Source organism: Egretta garzetta, unplaced genomic scaffold, assembly GCF_000687185.1.
Source record: "Egretta garzetta isolate BGI_Z169 unplaced genomic scaffold, ASM68718v1 scaffold287, whole genome shotgun sequence".
In the NCBI taxonomy this organism is placed as follows: domain Eukaryota; kingdom Metazoa; phylum Chordata; class Aves; order Pelecaniformes; family Ardeidae; genus Egretta; species Egretta garzetta.
Genome location: NW_009260435.1, coordinates 6,207,186 through 6,229,142, shown reverse-complemented (window position 1 = coordinate 6,229,142; position 21,957 = coordinate 6,207,186). Strand labels below are relative to the sequence as shown.

Genomic DNA, 21,957 nt, shown 5'->3' with positions numbered 1-21,957 from the left:
TAAAAATTGTATGTTACAGGGTGTTTGCTAAGAGAGGGGAAGCATTACAAGAAGACAGTGCTTCACCACTTAACTGTTATTAAATAGGAGTGAAGGCACAGCTGAATGCCTGGCTTTAAAATGCAGCTGTACTCTGGCTATGTTTTTGTATAGCTCTCAGCTGTGCTGAGGCTCACAGCTTCTCTCCGTGTTGTGATCTGGCTTTGGGAGGGGCTGGCTGGGACCTTGAGAACAACTGGCACAGGCTCTGCCCAGTTCTGTGCATGCAGTTACGCAGCAAGAGAAAAATCACAGCCAAGTTATGTAGCACCCTCACCAGGTCCTTAAAATAATCTGCCTGAAGTACAGAGCTATTATAAGGCTAGAAAATCTGTTTTATGAACTAAGATGGGAGGTTCTTAGAAAAAAAAAAAAAAACCGCCCTTTCGGATATGGGAGCCGAAACATGATGAAACAATGTGTGCAATGCTTTAAAAATTCAGCTATTGTTGTACTGATAGCAATGGTTTAGATTTACTCCCCTCAGCATTATGATACAGTCTTCTATCAGTGTTAACGTTACCATTGCCTGTAGAAGAAAAAAGCCTTTCCTTAGTCATCTTTGTTCATGTGTTCACATCCTATCTCACTCCGAACAGCAACTGCTTCAGAGCGGGGCCTCCTTGTTTGCCTGCTCAGCATCTGCTGCACAGCACCTGCAGCCAACACAGACATGAACGGCATCTTTGCCCTCCTCCAAGGAAAAACACTCTGCCTCCCTACTACCCAACCACAGTCCACATTCACCGTTAAACACACACAAATCTTTATACTCTAGGGGTCGCCTCATTTTAGACTTAGCCCAGCTCGTAAATTCCTGACACCACGGGGAACATTTGTGTGAAATGTCTAACAGAAGTGGAACATGTCAGGGGGCACCAGTCAATAGCTAAAGCAGTACCTCCCTTTTAGTTACCTCTGAAAAGAGTTCTCTCTGCTTTGGGGAATATCACACAAAAATTACCTTTTTAACTTAGAACTGCCATTTCCTGTAAGCATGACTGCAGTCTGGGAAGCGTTGTTGCTAGGAAAAATCCCTGGGAATTATTCAGTACAATTTCCTAATCATAGCTTTCCTGCCTGATAAACACTTGCCCCCATGTCTCTAATTATGCAGAACCTCTTTGCAGACCAGCTAGATGAGGATCTGTTTATTTCTAAGCTCAGGGAGGTAAATGCCATCTCCCATGAATGATAAAACAACTGGAAGAATAAGGACATGCTACAGACTGTCTTTTCTAATGAATAGTATTTCTAATTTTAAAAAAGTTTGCAGATGTGACAGGGTAATATTTGAACTACTTGGTGCTAGCCACATTTTAATGATATGAACCACTATACAGTGAAAGTAATGCTGAAGCATTTATATTTTGTATTTGCTTTCAATTACTTTTGATAATAAAATGTTACAGCAGTATTGTCCGCAAATCTTAGAAGCCCAGATTCATGAGATATTTGTGCTACAGCTAATGAGCTCCTGGCTTCTCTGATCATTTCCTCAAAACCCTGGGTGATTGTATGAACAGCAGAAGCCAAAGGCAGAGCAGACTGGCTGCAGTACAGGTTTTATCAGTTATAAAGACACACAGCCCCTTCTTGACTGTCCAAATCTAAGCCAGAAGCAGAGCAAATACCTCAAAGGCCATCACACAGCAATAGATTTAATTGCCACAATGGGAAATGAACTTGGTGAGTTCATCCAACTCTCAGGTGACAAGTACCTAACAACAGCCGCGGCCATCGATGTCTCTGGGTACCTCAGAGACAGACACGTGTGGAGCCGACATGAACACAGGATGGGCGCTTTCCTCCTTAGCCAGATTCTGCTCCGGATAAAAGATATGGATGCTGGAGCAGAATTAGCACTGGCTGCCTGTAAGCACAGCCCTGCCTTAGAGCTGTCTTCCTTCATGGATGTGTCCCACTCTCTCAACCCTACAAATTCTTTAGTTCTAATGGCAAATTTGTGACATGCTTGGTGAAGTATTAACCAGCCTTCTGCAAAGCGTTGGTTACTATATTGAATCCCAGCTAGAACCCAGAAATTCTGGAAAATTATCAATATGTGATTTGCCAGCTTTTCAAAAAGAAAGGGCTGTGGAGCTGTTTAAACTTTGTTGAAAAAGTCAGAGAGTAGTTGGTTATTTTACGTAGTCACGCATCCATAATTTCAGCTTATATCTGGAAACAACTTCCTTTTGTCTTTGTAATTTAAGTTAAAAACCTTTCCTTAAAGAAGAAAAGCAAAGTTTCTTTACATAAACCTTCTGCCAACACTGAAATTTCCCTAGATGGTACATTTGCCAGTTTTATGTTTTCTTGGAATAAATACTGTGCCGTCAGCATTCACTACAAGGCAGGAGCACCCGGTGACCTTTTGGGGCAGCTCACACAACTGAAGAGCCAGCTGGGACAGAGCAGATGACAGACACTGAGCTGACAGCAGCATCTGCCTCAGGAGGAATGAAGCTTGATCTAATGCAATCTCAAACAACATGGACACTGACTTGTGGAAGTAAGGATCATCTGTGAGGTTTAACAACAGATTCCATGGGGTCAGACTGGATGCTTGCTCTTTCGGGATCTGTGCCAAAGAGCGTACTTGCTGCTCCTACCCATCTTACATAGGCAGGGCCTTAGGTAGGCAGCTTTCTCTGGTCTACCTATGATAAATATACTCACAGACTTACAAATTAAAAAGTATTAATAACTGGGTCCTACATTAGCCACTGCCATTTGCTTCACTGCCTTCCTACTCACTTTAAGTCAGCGATCAAGGTTTTTTATTACAACTGGCAGATGTAGCCTAATGTGTGGCATTTTGCATTTCAAAAGAACTTGAATACACCACGACTTACATGCTGTTGAATCTTGCCTAAGACGTATGGATGCTTGGGTCTGCCTCGCTTTCATTCCAGTCACTCCAACAGTTTTCAACCTTTGTGGGCATCCTGAAGATGATTTGCTGTAGAATGAAGACAGTAAATCCAGTATTATTCTGTGCAACACAGACACATGGCTTTTCTGTTAAGATCATTCAAGTGACCTTCTTGAGTGAATAGAGTGACTGAACATTTTTCTGTGCAGAAAGACAGTATTTTCATCTTGCCAGTGTAAAATGGGGCACAACAGAGGGAGGCCAGGAATCCTTTAGGAATCTCTCCAGGCCCAGGAACTCAAGTAACTGCCTCGGCCTTTGCTTCATCGATCAGATTTCTCCTAGTTCTTACGCTGCACGTAGCTAGACATCGGGGCAAATGCTATGGTCACAGTAATAATATTTCTGTTAATTTTTTGTCTTAGATTCACAGCACTTTGTGAGTTTAGATTAGCTGTTTAGCAGTCTCATAAACCATTATTATGAACTCCCAGTGTAGCTCCATGAAGTCTGCTTTCGCCTTAAAGTCTTCATCATCCCTCCTAGGAGACAGACAGCTGGCATGTTGGCCAGAGTTTCTAATTCTGTTTTTGGATCCTTATGCCTCTCCAAGTTCTCCACTCTACCCACCTCTGGCCTTTTTTTTTGTTTTTAGATTATTGACCCTGAGGGGCAACACCTACAATGCACTCTGCATTTACAGTATGTCCCTGGTCTGTGACTCATTCTTCCCATGTGTTAACTGTGATGCAGGTGCTTTTCAATGGTGGAATTCCATTGTCACCATTTCTGCTGTACACTGAAATTAAACAAGGGAGAATCAGCCTCTACAACAGGGAGGAAAAACTGAATTTTTCCCACAACTGGTACTTGCTCTTGATCTGAGTTTTATAGCTATGTTAGATCGCTTGAACTACTTTCATTTTGCTTCCTCTGAGTTAACAATATTAACAGCTTATTTCAGCAAGGCATCCAAGTTAGATGGGGTTTTGGGGAAAGGTATTCAACTTGTTCTTTAAAATGCACTTTTTTCTTGCAAGTGTGGTTACATGAAGAAAAACATTGCAATTGTGTTATAAGTAGAGGGAGCCTTTCAAATGTGGTGACAACTCAGCGTGGTCACATAGATTTATTTAAGGAGACCACAGGAAGTAGAACACAACTCTTTAAAGTAAAGTATGCACTTACACATGGTTAATTTTGTAAAATCTTTTTGTTTTCAAGCTAGTTACTTACTGAAATATTTGAAATATTAAAATCCAGTCAGATAACCCATATATGATATGCTTTTTATCAGCTCTGGCTGCAGAGCTACCCTCCAGTTCCAGGGGTGAAGTTTACCCAGTCAGTAATCTTTCTTGAAATTTATTGATCCTATAAAAAGCAAGGTTTAGAAATCTGACTTACATGGGAGGTCCAAAACTGTTGCTTTTTAGAAATACTTTCTAGTTACACATGGAGCTTAACTGAGCGTAGAAATCAAACAAATGAAAATTTAAAAAAAAAAAAAGTTTTCTTGTAGCAAAAATGACAGCATTAGGAGTAAATCATGTAGCTTTTTTTGGTAGGATTTGAAGTTACCAGAAATCAACCACAAATGCTAGTTAGTTTGGTGAGGAAAAAAAACGCTACAGAAGAAAATTGGAATCACTTACAAGAAAGCTGACAGGCTAGGGAGAATTCCTTTTTATCAGCCCTCTGCAGGTGTGGGCCAATTCCTCTCTTTTCATTAAGAAATCAAATTATCACCATATGCTATTAAAAATAAGCATCTATCAGAGTTTTCTGTGCAGCATTATGTGATACCAGCACTGCCTCCTGCAGCAGGAGATCAATAGGTAGTTAACTGGTAACAGTTGTCCAGGGGCAACTGCAGCGCAGGTCAGCGCAGTGAGCAAGCCATCAGAAAAAGAGGTTCACCCCAAAATAGAGACATTTGGCAGGTTGACCCAAAGGAAGCAATTATTTACTAACACTGTTTTTCCTCTTTTATTTAAAGGAGAGATTAGCAAAAAGCAGCACAAATTAAAATGCTATTTTCCAAACTTCTGGATTGTCTGAACACTCATCCATGATAGTTCCGAGCACATAGTGAAAAGGAAACAACTCTCCAAAACAAGCTGAGGGAACTCAAATGTTCAGATTTTGGCCAGGATGCCAATCAGGGAGGCCAACCAATGGTAGATTTCAACCAGTAAAGCCTTATGTTGCTTTGATGTCCTTCCCCCAGGGAAGTCTCAAAGTGTTTCTTGAGTGTAAATTCCAGTTCTGCAAGCAAGTCCTGTGTTTTCCTGAAGCCCTCCTGGAGTCGATAAAGCTCTAGAAAGATTCAGGAATCTGATCATGTTGAACAAATTGCATGATTGTGGCCTTTAAATCAATACAAAAAGAGTCCACAATAATTATTTCGTGTACCACTGCAATAAAGGGAAAATAATTCCAGTATCAATCAGCCAGACAGTAAGTCCAATATTACAGTGCCCTTATGCTTAAGAACCATATTCCTAGCAACTAGTCATGCCAGGTAAGAAAAATCCTCAGCAAACGCACAGATTTGAGCAAGTCCATAACCTCTACTGAGTCAGGTGTGCTGACCCTTAGCTTCTCTTCTGTCTTTAGATACAGTATGCTTGCACCAGGGAGAAAGGAAAGCCTAACAGCAGTTTGGCATATTAGAAGATGGAAAACTTTGAGATCTGCAGGACAGGTAGACATGTTCAAAGATTCCACCATACCCCCCCAAACTATTTTACTATCTGATTTATCCCCAATCCAAATTCAAGATGATGTCAAACAGCAACTATTGAAAGCAAACACACACTGTAAACACAGGCACAATATAAAATGCTTAACATGGAACTTGAATCAAGAATGAAAGAAGGGTAAAATAAATAAAGTCAGTACTATGTTATAAAAAATAGGCCTTTTCAAACCTTTTTAGATTGCCTGAAAAGATTAGAAGTTTAAGTGATAATTAATCACCAATCCACTGTCTCAAAAGCGAGACAGCCCTACACTAACTAATGGTTTTATCAATCACCGGGGGAAAGGCTTAAAAGAATTATTAATATTAGGAGATTAAATGCTTAAAAGAATTAATAATATTAGGAGATTAAATGATTGAATGCTAATACAGATTAATCTGGATTGCTCAGTAAACTGGGTACAAACAAACCACGCATGTTTGATACAATCAAAATTAACTCAGACATTTACGAAAAAAAACCAACAGCCTGGCTATACTCACCAGATGGACAACTCTACCTCACGAAGCAAGGAGTCTGAAAAATAGTAGGTCAAACTGCAGCTGAATGAGAGTTCCTTGTACATCTTATGGCCAGAAAGACTAAAGACATCTTTGTGAATAAATATACAGTAATTTCAGCCAGGAAATAAACTTGTAGTGAATTGTAGGTGCTATCAATTCTTATATAGAATCAGAGACTAATTCAGAAGAGAGGCTGTCTAATAAAGTCTGCAGCAGTCTGCCTGAATTAATTCTTATTGGAGCTGGAGTGTATTTCACAAACAGCTTTCAGTCTAATTTAGGTATCTACAGATCAAGGGAGATGTTAAAAAGCCAGAGGAGACTTGAAGCAGAGGTGTGAGAAAAATCACACTCCAGGAACTGGAAATACACCTTTGCAACAGCCTTGGAAAGCACAGTCTGCTTAGCCTGACAGAGAGAAGGTTAAGGGATGGCCTCATCAGAGGGTACAAGCAATTCAAGGGCAACAGACAACTCCTCAATCAGACAGGAGTGAAGTGAGATCCAAAGGCAGAAACTGGAGTTGGGCAAATTCAGGTTAGAAACAAAAGGTTTTAAAAAAATGGGTAATTAACTGTTGGAACAACTTACCACGTGTTCAGCTGACTTCTTCAGCACTTGGGATTTCTCTGAAGAAGCGCTGTAGTTCAAAATAGTTATTTGACAAATATCCTGTCCGATGCCTGATTACACAGGCGTAGATTTCCTGAGGACGGTACCAGTGACAATCACAGCCCCGCCTGTACTCCAACAGCACAGTGGCATGGCAGCACTGGCCCTCCTTGCACGGGGCCGGGGGGGTCTTGCGCCCTTGGGGCCTGGGAACTAGGAATACTTCATAAAATAAAAGCTGAATAGGCCTGGCAGTGCCCCATTTCTGGCTTTTGCCTCAGATTGTCAAGAGTTATCCAATTCATGCAAATTAATCTTGAAATCAAACTGAGTGAATTTATGGCAGCAAAACAAGCGCTTGTGATGAGCCAATTAACACCCCTCCCCCCCCCCCCCCCCCCCGCCCCGGTTTGCGGCATGCCCTTTGCCCCTTGTTTCTTTTGTAGGCTTCAGTGTTTCCCCATCATAACACCGAGGAGAGTACACAAAAAGCACAAACAAGAAATCAAGTAAACAGATACTTTAGAAATAAGTTAATTTTATTGAATAGGCATTATAGCTTCTCTCAGTTTCAAATAACGGAGAAGCCAATTCACACAGATTACAGAGCTATCAGTTACTTTGAGTAATCTTTCATAAAAGAAAGAAATTAAATACAGTTCTGCTATAAAAAGTGCGACAGTTATAACTGGAAGTTTTTCAAAACAAAAGCAAGTTTTACTACCTATTGCAAAAATTGTTTTAGTGCTTTAATACTTTACAAAGTAACAATCCAACTGCTAAAAACAGCTCTTACACGTCATCTTTGTCAAAGTATGGATCAGATTAAAAATGACATTTAAATTGAATTTGAATGAAAACTGCATGTAGAAAAGGTTCTCAAGAACTCACACTTTTCACAACAAAAAATACTCATCCTTTAACGTTAGTTAATGCTCCTGTTTCTTTTAAACAATGGATTTTAACACGATATGGCAGTCAGCTTAAAAATGATCAACTATTTTGTTTGCAGATGAAAGCGACTGCAACCAATCACACCTTTAAATTATGAATAGGGAAGGGCATGGGAAGAGATGAATTCACACCTTTCATACGGGATAAAAATTTTGCATGAAAATGGTAAAACACAGAGAAACCTGAAAAGTCACTTCAGATTCAAATAAGTTTCTGATATAGCTATTGTATTGTTTATTGAAATCCTAGTTCAATCTTTGCTGAAATAGTATAAATTTATAGAAGACAACAAGAAACTCAAACTCAGACTCTGAAAAATGAGGATGATATAACTACCGAGAAGCTGAATTCTTAGCCAACAGAAATCAGCGAGACTTGCTTTATTCCTTATTAACATCTACTTAAGCCCCGGTGAGAGCCAACTACTACCTTTCTTTTAAATATGGACTTCAAATACAAATAAATTTATTGTACATTTCTGTGGTTTTAAAAATGCTGAGTTTGCTAGGTTATTAGAAAGAGTCATATTACCTGTCCTGATTTTTTTAAACTTTATATAATCAGCTTTGGTTATAATTGAACTGAGACCCTCAGTTACTGAGTAAATGAACTTCTGTAAACTAACTGTGTGACATCTGTGTTATTTTAATTCTTGTTTGGGGAGACAAGCCACTCTGTATGCAAACTGAACTGAGAAAGCCAAACCTTCTTTAATGGAAAATCTACCACAGGCTTTAAGGACAAAGAGCTTTACAATTGCGTAAGGAAATAGAAAATGAAAGGAAAAATGCTAGCAATAGAAAAAAAATGAACAGTTTGGGGAGGGCATATTATACAATAGTAAATGTAAAGTTATAATGAATTAGCTGCATATACCTTTTGTGTATAATAATTCAGACTGTCCTTCAAGACTTGCCCATATCTGAGAGGCATTGGCTTTTAACAACACAGAATTGTATAACAAAAAAATAAAGTTTTCTGAATGGCAGAAATACACGTAAACAGCATTGATCTTTCCAAGGTTTCATTCAACTTTTTCCATACAAAAAAGTTAGTCACAAGAATCAATGAGGAAGAACAAGGCATTCCAAGGAGAACAAAGTCTTTCAGTGCCACAACAGTCAACTTCAAGGCATTATGAAAAGTTTATAACGTATTTTATGTCTTAAAATTGAATGCAAAATAAAGCTCTAGATGGATTCCAATAAGAAAACAAGAGCTCTACGCAGATTTGAAAAAAACGCTTCACAGCTGAATCATGGCAAGACTGGCACATTACAAATGCAACAAGGAGTTAGCAGGGTAAGAGCAATGGGCTTGGAAAAGACGCAGAAGTAATTGCTCCTCCCCAGGGAAGAGCACAAACCTAATCTAGATCATTGGGATAGTTTTACACAAAACTGTCAAAGCTGGCCTGGAATACTATAGTTGGGAACTCCTAGCTGCTTAGGACCATGTGGCTAATTCCATTCATTATTTAATCTAGGCTTAAATCCTGTTTGTTCTCCTTGGTTTATGGTGAATGAACAGAGATTAGTATGATGTGCATGCAAAGCTCTTTGAGCGGCTCCGATGGAAAAGCAATTTTTGTACTGTACACAAACTATGTGCATTATACAATGACCTTATTTACAGTACTCAGCATCTTGAGCAAATAAACAATAAAATCATTGCTTAATTTCTGTTAGTATTAAAACGTAAGTGCACACCATTTGCAAAGTTTAGAGATGAGAGCGCTTCTATCACGCCCACATGGCTGTGTTTCAATTCATACCTGATTGCAAGCCCATTTGAAAGGAGATGCAGGGCATCCTCTGTGCCCCAGATGCCAGATGTTGCTGCTGCATCTCCTGCAGATTTTAACCAAAAGCATGGGGAAGAGGCTTTGTGTTACTTAAACCTGGAGGCAAATGACAACAAGGCAGTGTTCCACTTCATCTTTACTGCAGAGGTACTGTTCAGACGCCCATGGGCCAGAATGGACTGTATCTGTTTTAAAGGCAAGAATGACCAGACTTGCTCTGTTTTGGCTAGGTTGCCTCCTGACATACTGTCAGGCTTCATCAGGCAAAGTTTCTGTGACAAGAGGTTCTAATTCTATTCTGTGGCAAAGCAGTTACATAGGATTTGCCTAAAAAGGTGGCTTTTGCATCTCAGCTTGTCCAAGAGGGAAAGTGCAACTCAAGTGTAATTCCATTTTTGCATGTAAATCCATTTTAATGTTTCTATTGATTTTGCATGTGAAAAAAAGGAAGAACCGGGTCACTATCATACAAGCTTATTCTTTAAACTCCCCTCCACCTTTTTTTTTTTTTTTTTAAAAAAAAAAACCCAGCATTTGCAAGGGGCAAAATGAAAATTAAATACACAACTCGCATACAGGAGTTAGGCACTGTTTAGTTCTAACGCTGGACTATATTTTTGCAATCTCAGATGATTCTGCTGCTAGAGTAGAACTGGCTTTGTTTAAGAAGGGAAGAAAAGTTGCCATTTTTATCTCCCTTCTTCCCCAATAGCAAAAGTAAGAGCCTACATTAAATGCAGAGATGAATGGCAAAGCATTTCTCTGTTTCCCCAGAATACAGGAAGATCTACAAAACTTCCAGTCTTGACAGGAAATAGTTTTTGATGCATCTTAACTGTTTTCTCTCTTTTTAGTATTTTGGTGCCACGGTTGCTCTGCTAGCTAACGTTATCTCTCTCGGTTTTACCCTAATCTCCTCTTTTGACTGAGGTTTCCTGACACATCGACGCTTATCAGGGAAATACAATTTTTCAAAGAAATATTTCTTTTAAGATTACAGGTTATTCAGATACGCAGACTACAGCAGGCTAGAGTGCTTTGCAGTCATGGTTAAATGACGAAGTGGGACAGAGGCTGCATCCAGTTAAGTGACTCTCAGTCCCCAGAGAGTCATCATTTTAAGGCTGTTTGGAACATGGTGGCTTTTACCCATATCGCGTGTTCCACAGTGCAAATGTGCATCAGCCATTTCAATTCTCTTGGTACAGTACATGCATTCAGGTAATGGGAGATAAAACAGCAATCAGAACAGCATATTCACTTGAGAGGAAAAAAACCAACCAAACAAAACAGAGTGACCATGATATCCAAGAAAAAAAGGTTTTCTACCTACCCCCCCAAATCAGTGGGATACACTAGCCCCATTAAGAATGCAACAGTAAAATGAACAATTACATGGTGTTTTGGTACAAGGCAAGTCTCTCCATATTCAAGCAATCGCTTTATGAATAAGCCCAATTATTTGTTCACACATGGAAAATCACTGAAGAGAAAATGTAAATTCCATTGACTGAACTGTAGACTAAGAAAGAAAAGCCCTGAATATGTGTTGGAGTAATGCTCACTTGATTTTCTGAAACCAAGAGCGAGCTTTGGCTCCCACGGAAATCGATGTGCAGTACATCTTAAAACCAGTCTATTTATTAGGAGAAACCTAGATGCAGAATCTTAATGCTAGGCATCTAGATTTTAAAATTTTGGTTGCAGTACATGCCCTAATAGCAATCCTTAAACAAACCAGCCAACCTTAACAAACTAAACCAGAGAAGTTACAGAATTTTTAAAAGCTACACTAACCCCCAACTTAACATACACATTAGTTTGCAAAGTCTTTTTTGCACAGTTCATCAGTAATTGTTATGTGCAGTACAAAGAACTATGAAGAAATAAAATCTGAACGCTTTAATCTACAAGAAGCTAATGCATATTTGATATATATTAAGACACAATGTATCTGCCAATTAGGGGATGATACTTCTATGATCTAGAGAGATTTTCTTCCCACAGATGCTAAATGATTGCACTGGTTATTAAGTCTTGATTTTCATTTTGAAGGAAGAATACATCCATCTCTGATTCTATTTTAAAAAAAAAATGCAAAGTAATCCTACCCCAATGGACTCCGGGTGTGTTATGAATGTCCCAAGTCAACCAATATCTGTGCAGAAATGTTTCTTTTGGTAAGAAAACTTTCCAGATTAATGTTTATTCAGAAGCTGCTTATAAAAGTGGCTATTGGTAGGGACTGGAAGGAAAAGTGGAATTAAATAGGGAGGGATAGTGCTGTACCAAAATATATAAAGAAAAATTTAAAGCTTTTCAATTAAAAAAAATTTGTATATTCAACTCACATTAGATATAGACGTGCACAACAGACAGAGCAGTTAGAAACAACAAGTACATTTACAAAGCTTTCTTTTCATGGTTAATTTCTACCAGCATTTCTGAAGGTAACCTACTAAAATGATGACCCTGTTTATAATAAAGGCGCAAAATATTGCTCTGTAGCATATTTTGAAAATAATATAAAAATAATTTCTATATTACAATTTAAACTTGGCTTGTAAAATTCCAACATAATACAGCCTTAAGTCTACAAACAGAACATACTTACAAACACCTTTGTCTTGTTTTCCTCTCATTTTTAACAATATAGTATTTTAGTCACGTACACTGGAAATTAATGTGCAAATTAAAATAGATACTAGTGTCTGTTACTGAAATAATTTACATTCTATGCTATATACTGTTTGGTGATCCTCTGTGTAAGCTGCCGTACAATACTCTTCAAGTACACTGACAGAGACTTAAAATACACTTAAGCTGAAAAGCCATCTACAATCGGCATCAGTTATTTTGCTTCTCTGGACCTATGTTTATTTGAGAATATTGTGGTTTCTATTAACATATGGGGTTTAACCTGTGCAGAACATTCCCAGTGTTATGAAGACCTTACTCCCTTACTAGCTCGCACTTTACTTTCATGACCAGCTTGCAAGCATTTTGTGTCCATGAAGCACCTGATTTAAAGGCCCTCACCACTAAGGGGTTCTGTCCACAGATTGCAGAGGACAGCAGGTTTAGCCAGCAGAGGCCTAAAGCTTACCTCTACTCCTCAGGCAAAATCCTCGGCTATTCTCTCATTGGAAGAGTTACGTCAGGCAGCCTGAGGGGAACAAACACTGGCTAAAGGCTCAGGCCTTGATCCCACAAACCTTTATGCTTTTTCTTAACAATTACGTTAAGTTTCTGAAAATAAGCAGTCTCCTTGATGTGAGGGAGGCTATTCATATTGGTGAAGTTGAGCACCAGTGTAACTGCAGAATCAGAGAGGGCAGTATTTTGTCAGATCTGTGCTGTGCATTTTTTGATATCTACACATTCGTCACACGAGAAGTAGATTACCCTGAATATGCCTATATGTACAAGACTGATATTACCTCTGCAGACTGCTTTGATGTGCAGTCAAATGGTGTGCAAATCCACAGTAAGCATTTCTCCTCAATGCTTTCCATATCAAGTAATGCTGCTCACATCACAAATTTTGCAATTCTAGAAAAGATGACTCTGAAGACTTCACTTGGCCTGTTTAGCCTTTTTGAGAAATAAGCAACACAAAACTTTCCAAGTACCTCATCTTTCTTTCACTGATCCCCTCAAAGTTACCTTGGACTTAGGAAGAAGGAACTAATTGCTAAAGAAAGCTGGGTCACACACTATATTTCCATTGCATTTATAAAGCTTAATGAATCATAATAATAAAAGGTTAATCAATTGTTTTAAAATCCAAAATATCTGAATTTACTTTTGATAATCTACACCACCAACACCTTCTGAATGAGCTGCTTGTTAGCCACACGCTACAACTGATACCTACATCTGAAAAAATACTTGTAAAGTCTAGCAATAGTTTATTAACTCTTTATAAAGCACTTCAAATGGAACTTTAATATAAAGTGTGACTGAAACCCATTATGTATTACAGGCGCCCTGTTAAAACAGACCTTTGTATCAGAGTTCACAAACAAAGTAAGAAAATTGCATAATAGGTTTAAGCCTTTTTTAAATTAGAAAAATTGCCCATTCACACATTAAAAAAAAAAAAAAATCCAGCTTTCTCCAACTTAAATATCTCCTGGTGATTTTGGATCTGACCTGGGAAGGTGTAGCCTATCCAGGACTTAGTCTGTACTGTTGAAATCTGGACAGCAGTGATAATTGTTGAATCACTATCAAGGAGAGAGGGGGAAAAAGCACATACAGATACAAAAATATGCACATGTATTGCAGCCACTTGAGCTAAGAGAAGAAATGAATCGGGCCCTCCAAGCCCCAAACTGGTTTCTGTACAGCTCAAGCACAGAAAAGGACTTGCTGGCCTGCGGGCTACATACGCTTTCAATGTAAGGAAAAATAAACCAAAAGAGCAGTCAAAGGTTAGCCATTTAGAGCAACAGAAAAATACATTTGAAGATTCTTCTCTCTCACATCTAGCTAAGGAATGACACCATTCCTTCCAGTGCTGGTGAATGCAACTCATTAGCAGTTGGGAATTCTCTCTGAAAAAAATAGGTAGAAAATTTTCTCTTATAGCTAGCCTCTTAATGGGACAAACACTTCTTCAGGCGGCAGCACTGTTTATGTTTGGACTGTTTAATACCAACTATGGTACCGCCATTAGACAACTGCCACAAATAGCTCAGAAATAAAAAACAAAAAAAAATTCACTGTATTACTTATCCAGAGAAAAGGACAGCTGCTAGGAAAAGACAGGTCGATTTTAACTGGCAAATCGTGCTGTAGGCCTGCAACTTCTTTTCAATACCAAATTTTAAGGGACAAGATAACAGTGGGATAGTTGAAGAGAGTTTTAAAAGAAAACTGCAGTATCAAGCAAATTATTCAAAGATATACCAAGAAAAGGATTCTGAGGAAACAGGCACAAATAAAAAGTGTTCTGTCAGTATTTCATGTAACAGATATTTTAAAATGAGCAATCCAGTAGTGGTAAATATTTATGGAAACGTCTGAGTGACTTGAGGATGATAGCAAACACTGAAGTTTGGTATCCTATACAGACAAGCCTATTATTATTCAGAAGACCAATTCATTTTTCATAATAATCTAACATACAGGTACAATCTATTCAATGATTTAGAACAGAGTAATTTATCTAAATACTGACCAGCTGTAAACCTCTTTCTTTTGTGAGTAGTAGATCGTAAAAACATACTGTAGAAACAACTCCTTTGAAAAATGGGAAACAGCAAACTCTCATGGCAATTGCCTATTTTTACATATGTGATGTTGCTTTTTTTCTCATTCAGAAAGCATACAACTGATTTAAATACACGGGCTGGTATAGTTTGCTGCTAATGTAGTATTTCTTAAGCATGACTTTACACAGAAGCAATTCTCAGAGTATCAAATGCTACTGTTACTCTAATGCTCTAAGAATTCTTAAATATTTCTTTTTTTCATGACACATTAACCTGTCAGTTTTCTCAGCCTCAGCAACAAATACAATCAAGTACGATATTTGATTTGTTTTAATGTGATCTGGCTTGTTTCAGCATAATCTGCAATCACAGATTTCTTTGGCAATGAGAACTTGCATGTAATCACAAGAGTTAACCAAAAAGGGACACTGCCTACCAGTGTATGCAACCAGAGACATGGGGTTCAGAACATGCTTACCTCAAGGACAGAAGTCACATGGAGTTTTTTAACCTCTCATTATGCATACCGGTATTTCCCTTTTATGAAGGAATGCAAATTCGGTAACATTCAGTGTTTGCTCAGTATCCGGCAAGAAATACAAAGTACAGGTCTGGATTCACGGAAGAGCTAACATGGCAGACCACGACTTTTTACGAGTGGCTAATGGACTTATTTTAAAACTATTCTTTAAACCTCCCATTCAGCAGAAAACCTAAAGATATGGTCAGTGTTAAGTATGTGCTCAGTCCCACAAATTTCAGTGAGACATTAGCAAAAGCTTATATACTTTTCCTGAAAGCCTGTATACGTCAGCATAAGTTTGTGTATCTTGTTTTATGGACTACTTTAGGCTTGCTTTCAAGGCTAACTAGGATCAAATGTACACAAGCGAAAACGGTGCCATAAAAAATTGGGGTCAGCAGAAAAGTATCAGAAACAAAGACTCTTTGGCAAAGAATCTTTCTGGTGTGGGTCAGAAAAGTGCTATTTCATAATGAGTAAGGTGGAACTCAGGTTCTGCATCTTTAGGTGGCAGAGTAAGCAGTCTTGAAGGCAGTAGCTCACCTATTTGTGGAAAATGGGCTCTTTTGTAAAAAAAAAAAAAAAAAATGCAGGTAGATGGTAAATGAGCCATTGCTTACAAGCCTAACAACAGTAAAAGATCTATTCTTACTACATTATGCCAGTTGATGGTGGAGGGGCGCAAAACCGGCAAGTACTATATTCCAGAAAACTTCCTAATGTCATATATCTACTTTAACAGTATTTGCAGTGCCTGCTTTACAGAAATGTTTCTATGAGCAAAGTTTTACTTTCAAAAAGTATTGCAAATACTTATGTAAATATTTGGATAACAGACTTGTGCAAATCTGCGCTAGGAGTTGCCATTCATACTGGAGGTATTTCATAGCCACCTTGGAACCTCCTGGCAGGTACATAACTCACTCGAGGAGAAGGCTCAGAAGTAGTTATGTTTGCAATAACTATCACTCAATAATGTTGAGAAAGGAACAAATAAATAATAATTAAATTAATCCAACAGCTAAGGGAATCAACTGATATATTTGTTTCGACAAGCAGTTCATTCAGCTCTAAAATGATCCTAAGTTTCCAAGCTGGTCATCAAGTTTTCCAAATCTAATAGAATTTTTGTAGTTTAATTTTATTTTAACATTTCTCTCAATTTTAACAGCAATGAAAATACTACTGAAACTCAGGTGCCCAAAACCCATACTGTGGGGGATTTTTTTTTTTTGTTATGTGAAGTCTTGCAAGTCATAATGTATTTTTTATAAAACCTGTTTAAAAATTCAGTACAAATAAAAGTGGTTCAAATCTATTTTTTTTATGGAAATGTAGAAATAACTGGTAAGAACTTAAACTTAGGAAGAGCTACAGCCCTCATGAATTCAGACCTTTCACTCCCATTATCCCAGAGTCATTCAGTTTCAGACTAAAGTGAATACAAACATTAGTAGTAATGCAATATGCTGCCACGTTAAAAATGTGCAGTATGCAAATTCACTACCCTCCTGAAAAAAAAGGCTATGAAAAATTTAGGTTTTACTGAGGAAAAAAATACTCTTATAACAGCTATAGAATTTCAAATGTCTGCAAGGCAGATACTACCCCTGCTACAACACCACATCTCTGGTTTCATGACTTTCCCCTATCATTCTACTACCTGAGTGATGTCAGTGTAAATTCAGGCACCATTAGTAAATTTTTGACCAAACATATACACAGCACTGACAAAGGAGTGAACAACCCTTCAGCTTACCAGTATGTGTAAAAAAGACACTGACAAAATGGAAAATAATATTTTTTTATGATAAATTAATCCTATTATTTCCTCGTTGCCCCGGAAAAGCGAGAAGCTAGACACTATTTACTCATCAATCCTTTATTCTTTTTTTAAGGATTCCTTTTACTGCAATTCAACACTGTTTACTTTGTAAGTAAGAAAATGGTAAAACTAAGTAGTCACGGAAGAATCCTCAATGCCTGTGTCCCTTGCTTTCTCTCTCCCTGCGCTTTAACTCTTCTTTGTAGCAGTACGAACAGTAATTTTCAGTCTCAGGACGACCATAAAAGGAACAGTTCTCCTTCTTACAGCGGTTCTGCTGGATGGAATATATTGGGCAAACTGTGCTTCTGCCTTGATTTTTATCATTGTTCAACCAGGCCTGAGGAGCATCCTCATCAGCATATTCTAAGCAGTCTCTAATGTCGCCAGTATTGAATCCGTTTGTGTACGTCTGAGACTTGTGTTCAGTAGGCATGGCATAGCTCAGTGATTCCACCGTGTTCACTGTACGGATACCAGATATCCGGGCTGGGCTATAGCTTTGAGAAGACAGTGATCTGTTTTGTTGGGGATAGGTGGCACAGGTCTTTAAGGTGCCAACCACTGGCTTGTATGTATCGTCTTGGAAGCTCGATGGCTTGGAGTTGACATCATGCAAATGGATGACACTTTGCCTTTGAACAGGTGGCGTATGGCTATAGTGGGCAGATACCGGAATGGGTCCACTTTTCTTAGCACTGTTACTAGGCGAAGAAAATGACCCGGGAGTGGGACTAGTGTGATCTTTAAATTTTAAAACCAGTTGAGTTGTATGGCTTTGAGGCAAGACGGGTGATGCCCTATCCTGAGGAGATGTTTCTAATTTTTCTTTTGAATATGCTTCTGGCTCCAGTTTCCGACTAGATGACCCATTCAGCGCAGCCTTTTTCTCAGCATCCTTTCTCTTCTGTTCCTGTTCCGCATTGAAACGCTCCTGTGCACTGGTCAGGTAATAGCCTATCATCTCCTCATGGAACTGATGCCTATGACTGGTCAAAAGGAGGCCAGCAAAAATAAACTTTCGTTCACCCTGCATGGCAGCTCTCAAAATATTTAGGCTGAGTTTCACATCAGTGCTGTACTTCCATGGGTCAGACTGCTTGTCAGAGAAGGGTTTGGTGTTCGTCTTCTCAATGGGTGAGTTGCTAGCTCTGTCAGTCGGAGATGGAGTGGTCTTTTCAGATGGAGAAGTGCTCGCAGACTGTCCAGATTCCTCTTTACTCCCTTTTCGAGACTTAGACTTCTTCTCTTTGACTTTCTCGACTGTGTCACCATTTTTCCCATTCCCTGAATTGGCTCTGCTCATTTTGCCATGCACCAGGCCTCCAAGACCACCCATATTCTTTTTCAGTTTAATTCCCAGGGTTTTACTGAGGCTTCCGATTTTATTGGCAACTGAATCCGTCCTGGTTTTGTCTTTATCTTTCCTCTGTTTGTCCTTTTCTTTTTCTTTACTGTTTTTGCCATTATTGCCATTGGAATTACTACAGATGGAATCTCGGTCCGAGTCCATTGAGTCAGCCAGAGACTGAACGTCCTCCCCAGCTGAAGCTGTAGGGGATTCTGGTTGAGCCAAAGGGGCCTGCTATGGAAAAGTAATTATAATTAGATACAGCAAAATCAGTTTCACACGGACTTGGTGCAAAACGCCCCCCCCCCAATCCAATATAGATTTTGACATTGATTTTAAATGCACTGACATTTTAGACTGGTTTCTTCACCAAATAAAGCTTATTTGTCTGTGCTGACTATGCATCTCGCTTCTTCCTACTGTGGCTTTTGACTCATTTCAAGCACATTTGTAGAATAGAGGTCAGTCATTCAGAGGTTCTGTGAAAATCACTGTCTGAATAATGGAGAGATGCGAGTTAGTGCTCCTGTCGAGGGGAAGGCTACAGCACAACCTCCTTGCTTGTGCCGACCAGCTGAGTGGCTTGCCAGCATGGAGAGATGGGCCATTCCGTAGGAAGCATCTACAGCACAGGCTGCCTCTCAGCCAGGGAGGGACAGAGGGCATGGAAAGAAACTGATAATATTGCGATGGAAGGGAAGTGAGCTTCTGCTGAAAGCTGTGAAGGGGATGCAGCACACAAACCTGTATGTAGCGATATTTCAAAATTCATTGTGTTCAAAACCCAACTTATTTAAATTGATTTCTTCATTGTTCAGGTCTCCAGTGCATGAAAATCAAAGGTACAATGCACCAGAGCTAAACATCTTGCCTGAAATATTAAACGTAAGCAAGTAGACTGAGGAATACAATGAGGTATATTCATTCTTATTGGAAATACAATGCAGATAAAACTGGTGGCAGAAGTCTGAGTTCCAATTTATATTTTAGGTAAGGTGATAAAACTTCTTCCTTGAAAATGCAGTAACAAGGATGCTAGAATACTTTAAAATGTGGCTCTGTTAATTTACTCCCACAAAACTTAGTCCTGCTTTCAGGCACCATGAAGCTAAAATCTGCTAGAGATAAATATGACACATTTAACTTACCATAACGATTCAGAGGCAAAAAAACCCTCAAAAAACCTATGGAGATGTATATACTTCCAGTATAGAAATGCACTTCTGCTTCCTGTCCCTGGGTACTTACATGTCCTCTCTCTCTGGAATCCCTGAGCACCCCACCAGGCAGTTGGGAACAGAGCTGTTCTCCCCAATTGGCAAAGGGGGAAATAAGCACTCAAGTGACCTGACCATGCTCACATGGCAAGTGTGACGCAGGGAGAGGTAACCCAGGTCCCAGTGGTTTCAGGCTCACAGCTTGCAACCACAGGACCATTTTGCCTCTCCTTTTTCTGATGTGGTAGCTACCACTGTAGCAACTGGAGAAAAATGGATTTTTTTTCCCTCCTTGCAGCTTGTTAAAAGCTTTCTCCTTTTGTGTCCTGTTCCTCCTTTCAAATCCCATCTGTGTAGGCTGTCTAAATCACCTCCATCCTCTCCTAGCAACCTTTTGCCTCCAGTCTAACCCCTCAATCCATTCAATGTAATTTGCAGAGAAATTTGCAGCTGACTAGGAGCCAGCTGGGCATGGTTCTAAAATAGCTTTCTGAAAGAACCAGGCTCCAGTTCAGCACCAGTCTGTGGCCTTTTGTCAGCCACTCTAAACTGGAAGCTGTCCAGGGGTGCAAATTCATTCTCAGAAAGAGAAAGGACTGGGACTGGTGACCTAACAGGGGCATTAGGAGAGCAAGCCAAGATTCTGAGAAAACAATGGTGAGAAAAGGTCTGTCTTAAGGTTTTTCTGAACTACATGTACTAGTGAAATAAGTAACAGAAAGATTAAGCTAGAAAATGCATTTCAGAACAGAGCAGGAGTTGCAAAAATACACAAGCAACTGTGTTATTAAAACAAATAACTAGAAAAATCTGTAAGCCTGATTGCAGTGACAAATGAGCCATAAGTGACTTGTCCCCGTGGCTAGGACACTTAGGGTAGGCTGCCCGGACTGGCTAGCCTACCCTACACAACACCCTGCGATGCCTCGTATCTCTTGTGTTGTTTAGACTGAGAAGGAAGTTTACCTTACCCGTGTCTCAGATGGTATGCGTACCCACGTTACATTCATATAGCTGTGCAGAAGGTTAAGCTTTGCCTCAAGAGACAGAATCAAACTAAGGATGAAAAAAGAAGGAAACAAACAGTCAAAAAGCCTGGAAAAAAAAAGCAATGTTTCTTAACAGGGAGAGATGTAACAGCAGCCTCAATTGTGACCATCAGCTGGAGACCCACCCATGTCTTCTCCCACAAAACCAGAGAACATGGACAAAGCCCTCTCTGTTAGCAGTTTTCCCAATGCTTCAATCAGGTATGGCTCAAGACATGTTACTGCTTAACATTAAAGTTACAGGAAGGTCTTACTTGGCCAGTCTGGTGTTATCATTGTCATCTTTTCCCCACTCCCAGTCTTTCCCAGGATCGACCGCAAAGTGCAAAGGCAGCAACTTGTGTTCAGAGTCCGTCAGGGGGATCACCGCTGAAGTAGAGAAGAAACAAGGATTGGAGTCGAGGGAACAAAACCAACCAAAATATGATTTAGCTGTGAAAAGCAGTGTAACTGGTTCAAGAAGGGCAGAGTTTGAGCATGCTGCAGAATTGTCTCATCCAGAGCACCCCAAATGATTTATACCAGGCTCCATTTCCCTATTTTGACATTTGTGCAATAGAAGAGGAGAGGGAGAGGTTAATACCCTGATTGCTCCTGGAGTGAAAGATAGTCACCTGTGGAGGAGGGGAGAGCTCTGGGAGACTACCACTGCCATTCTGTAATGCACAACAAACATTTCCTGGAGACAGAGCCATTAGAATAGCAGAAAGCAATAAAGAGTTGAAATATTCCTGCCTGTCTCTCACACAGATGCACATACTTGTTAATTATTTTTGTCTTTTCAGTTTAGTACCTTTTTGTTTTGCATTATCAAAAAACCAAAAATATATTGAGAACAGCATTAAAAAACAAAGCAAAATGCAGTTACAGTGATTTTGGACTCAAACTGTGAATTAACATAATTGAGGCGCATAACCCAAAATAGATGTGGGTTAAGCAGTCAGTTTGAGGGCTGTCTTGCGTGCAATGAAAACTCACTGCTGGGACATCTCAGCGTTACTGTCTAGCTGGTTTGGCTCTTGTTCCCCTCCCTGTTAGGGCTCTGCCTTCTGACATATCTTAATGACTCTGCTTTATACTCAGCATGCAGGGACTGCGCTCTGATTTTACAGAGTGTCTATCATTCATCACCAGCAAGAAACTAAGAGAAAAACGCTGTCAGCATTAATTAAAGCCAGCAATTTGCTTCCATTTCATTACAAAAAAAAAAAAAAAAAA

At 39.3% G+C, this 21,957-nt stretch overlaps 1 protein-coding gene across 1 annotated transcript in view; it reads right to left on the bottom strand.

Annotated features, from left to right (window-relative positions):
- Nucleotides 1-17,273: 17,273 nt before the first annotated feature.
- Nucleotides 17,274-21,957, bottom strand: part of OTUD7A (OTU deubiquitinase 7A) — a 57,824-nt gene continuing 53,140 nt past the window's right edge. The window contains exons 10-12 of the mRNA XM_035899519.1: nt 20,994-21,108; nt 20,662-20,746; nt 17,274-18,707 (exon numbers count right to left, since the gene is read on the bottom strand). Coding sequence (XP_035755412.1) covers nt 17,274-18,707; nt 20,662-20,746; nt 20,994-21,108 — 1,634 coding nt within the window. The remainder of the gene's footprint in view (nt 18,708-20,661; nt 20,747-20,993; nt 21,109-21,957) is intronic.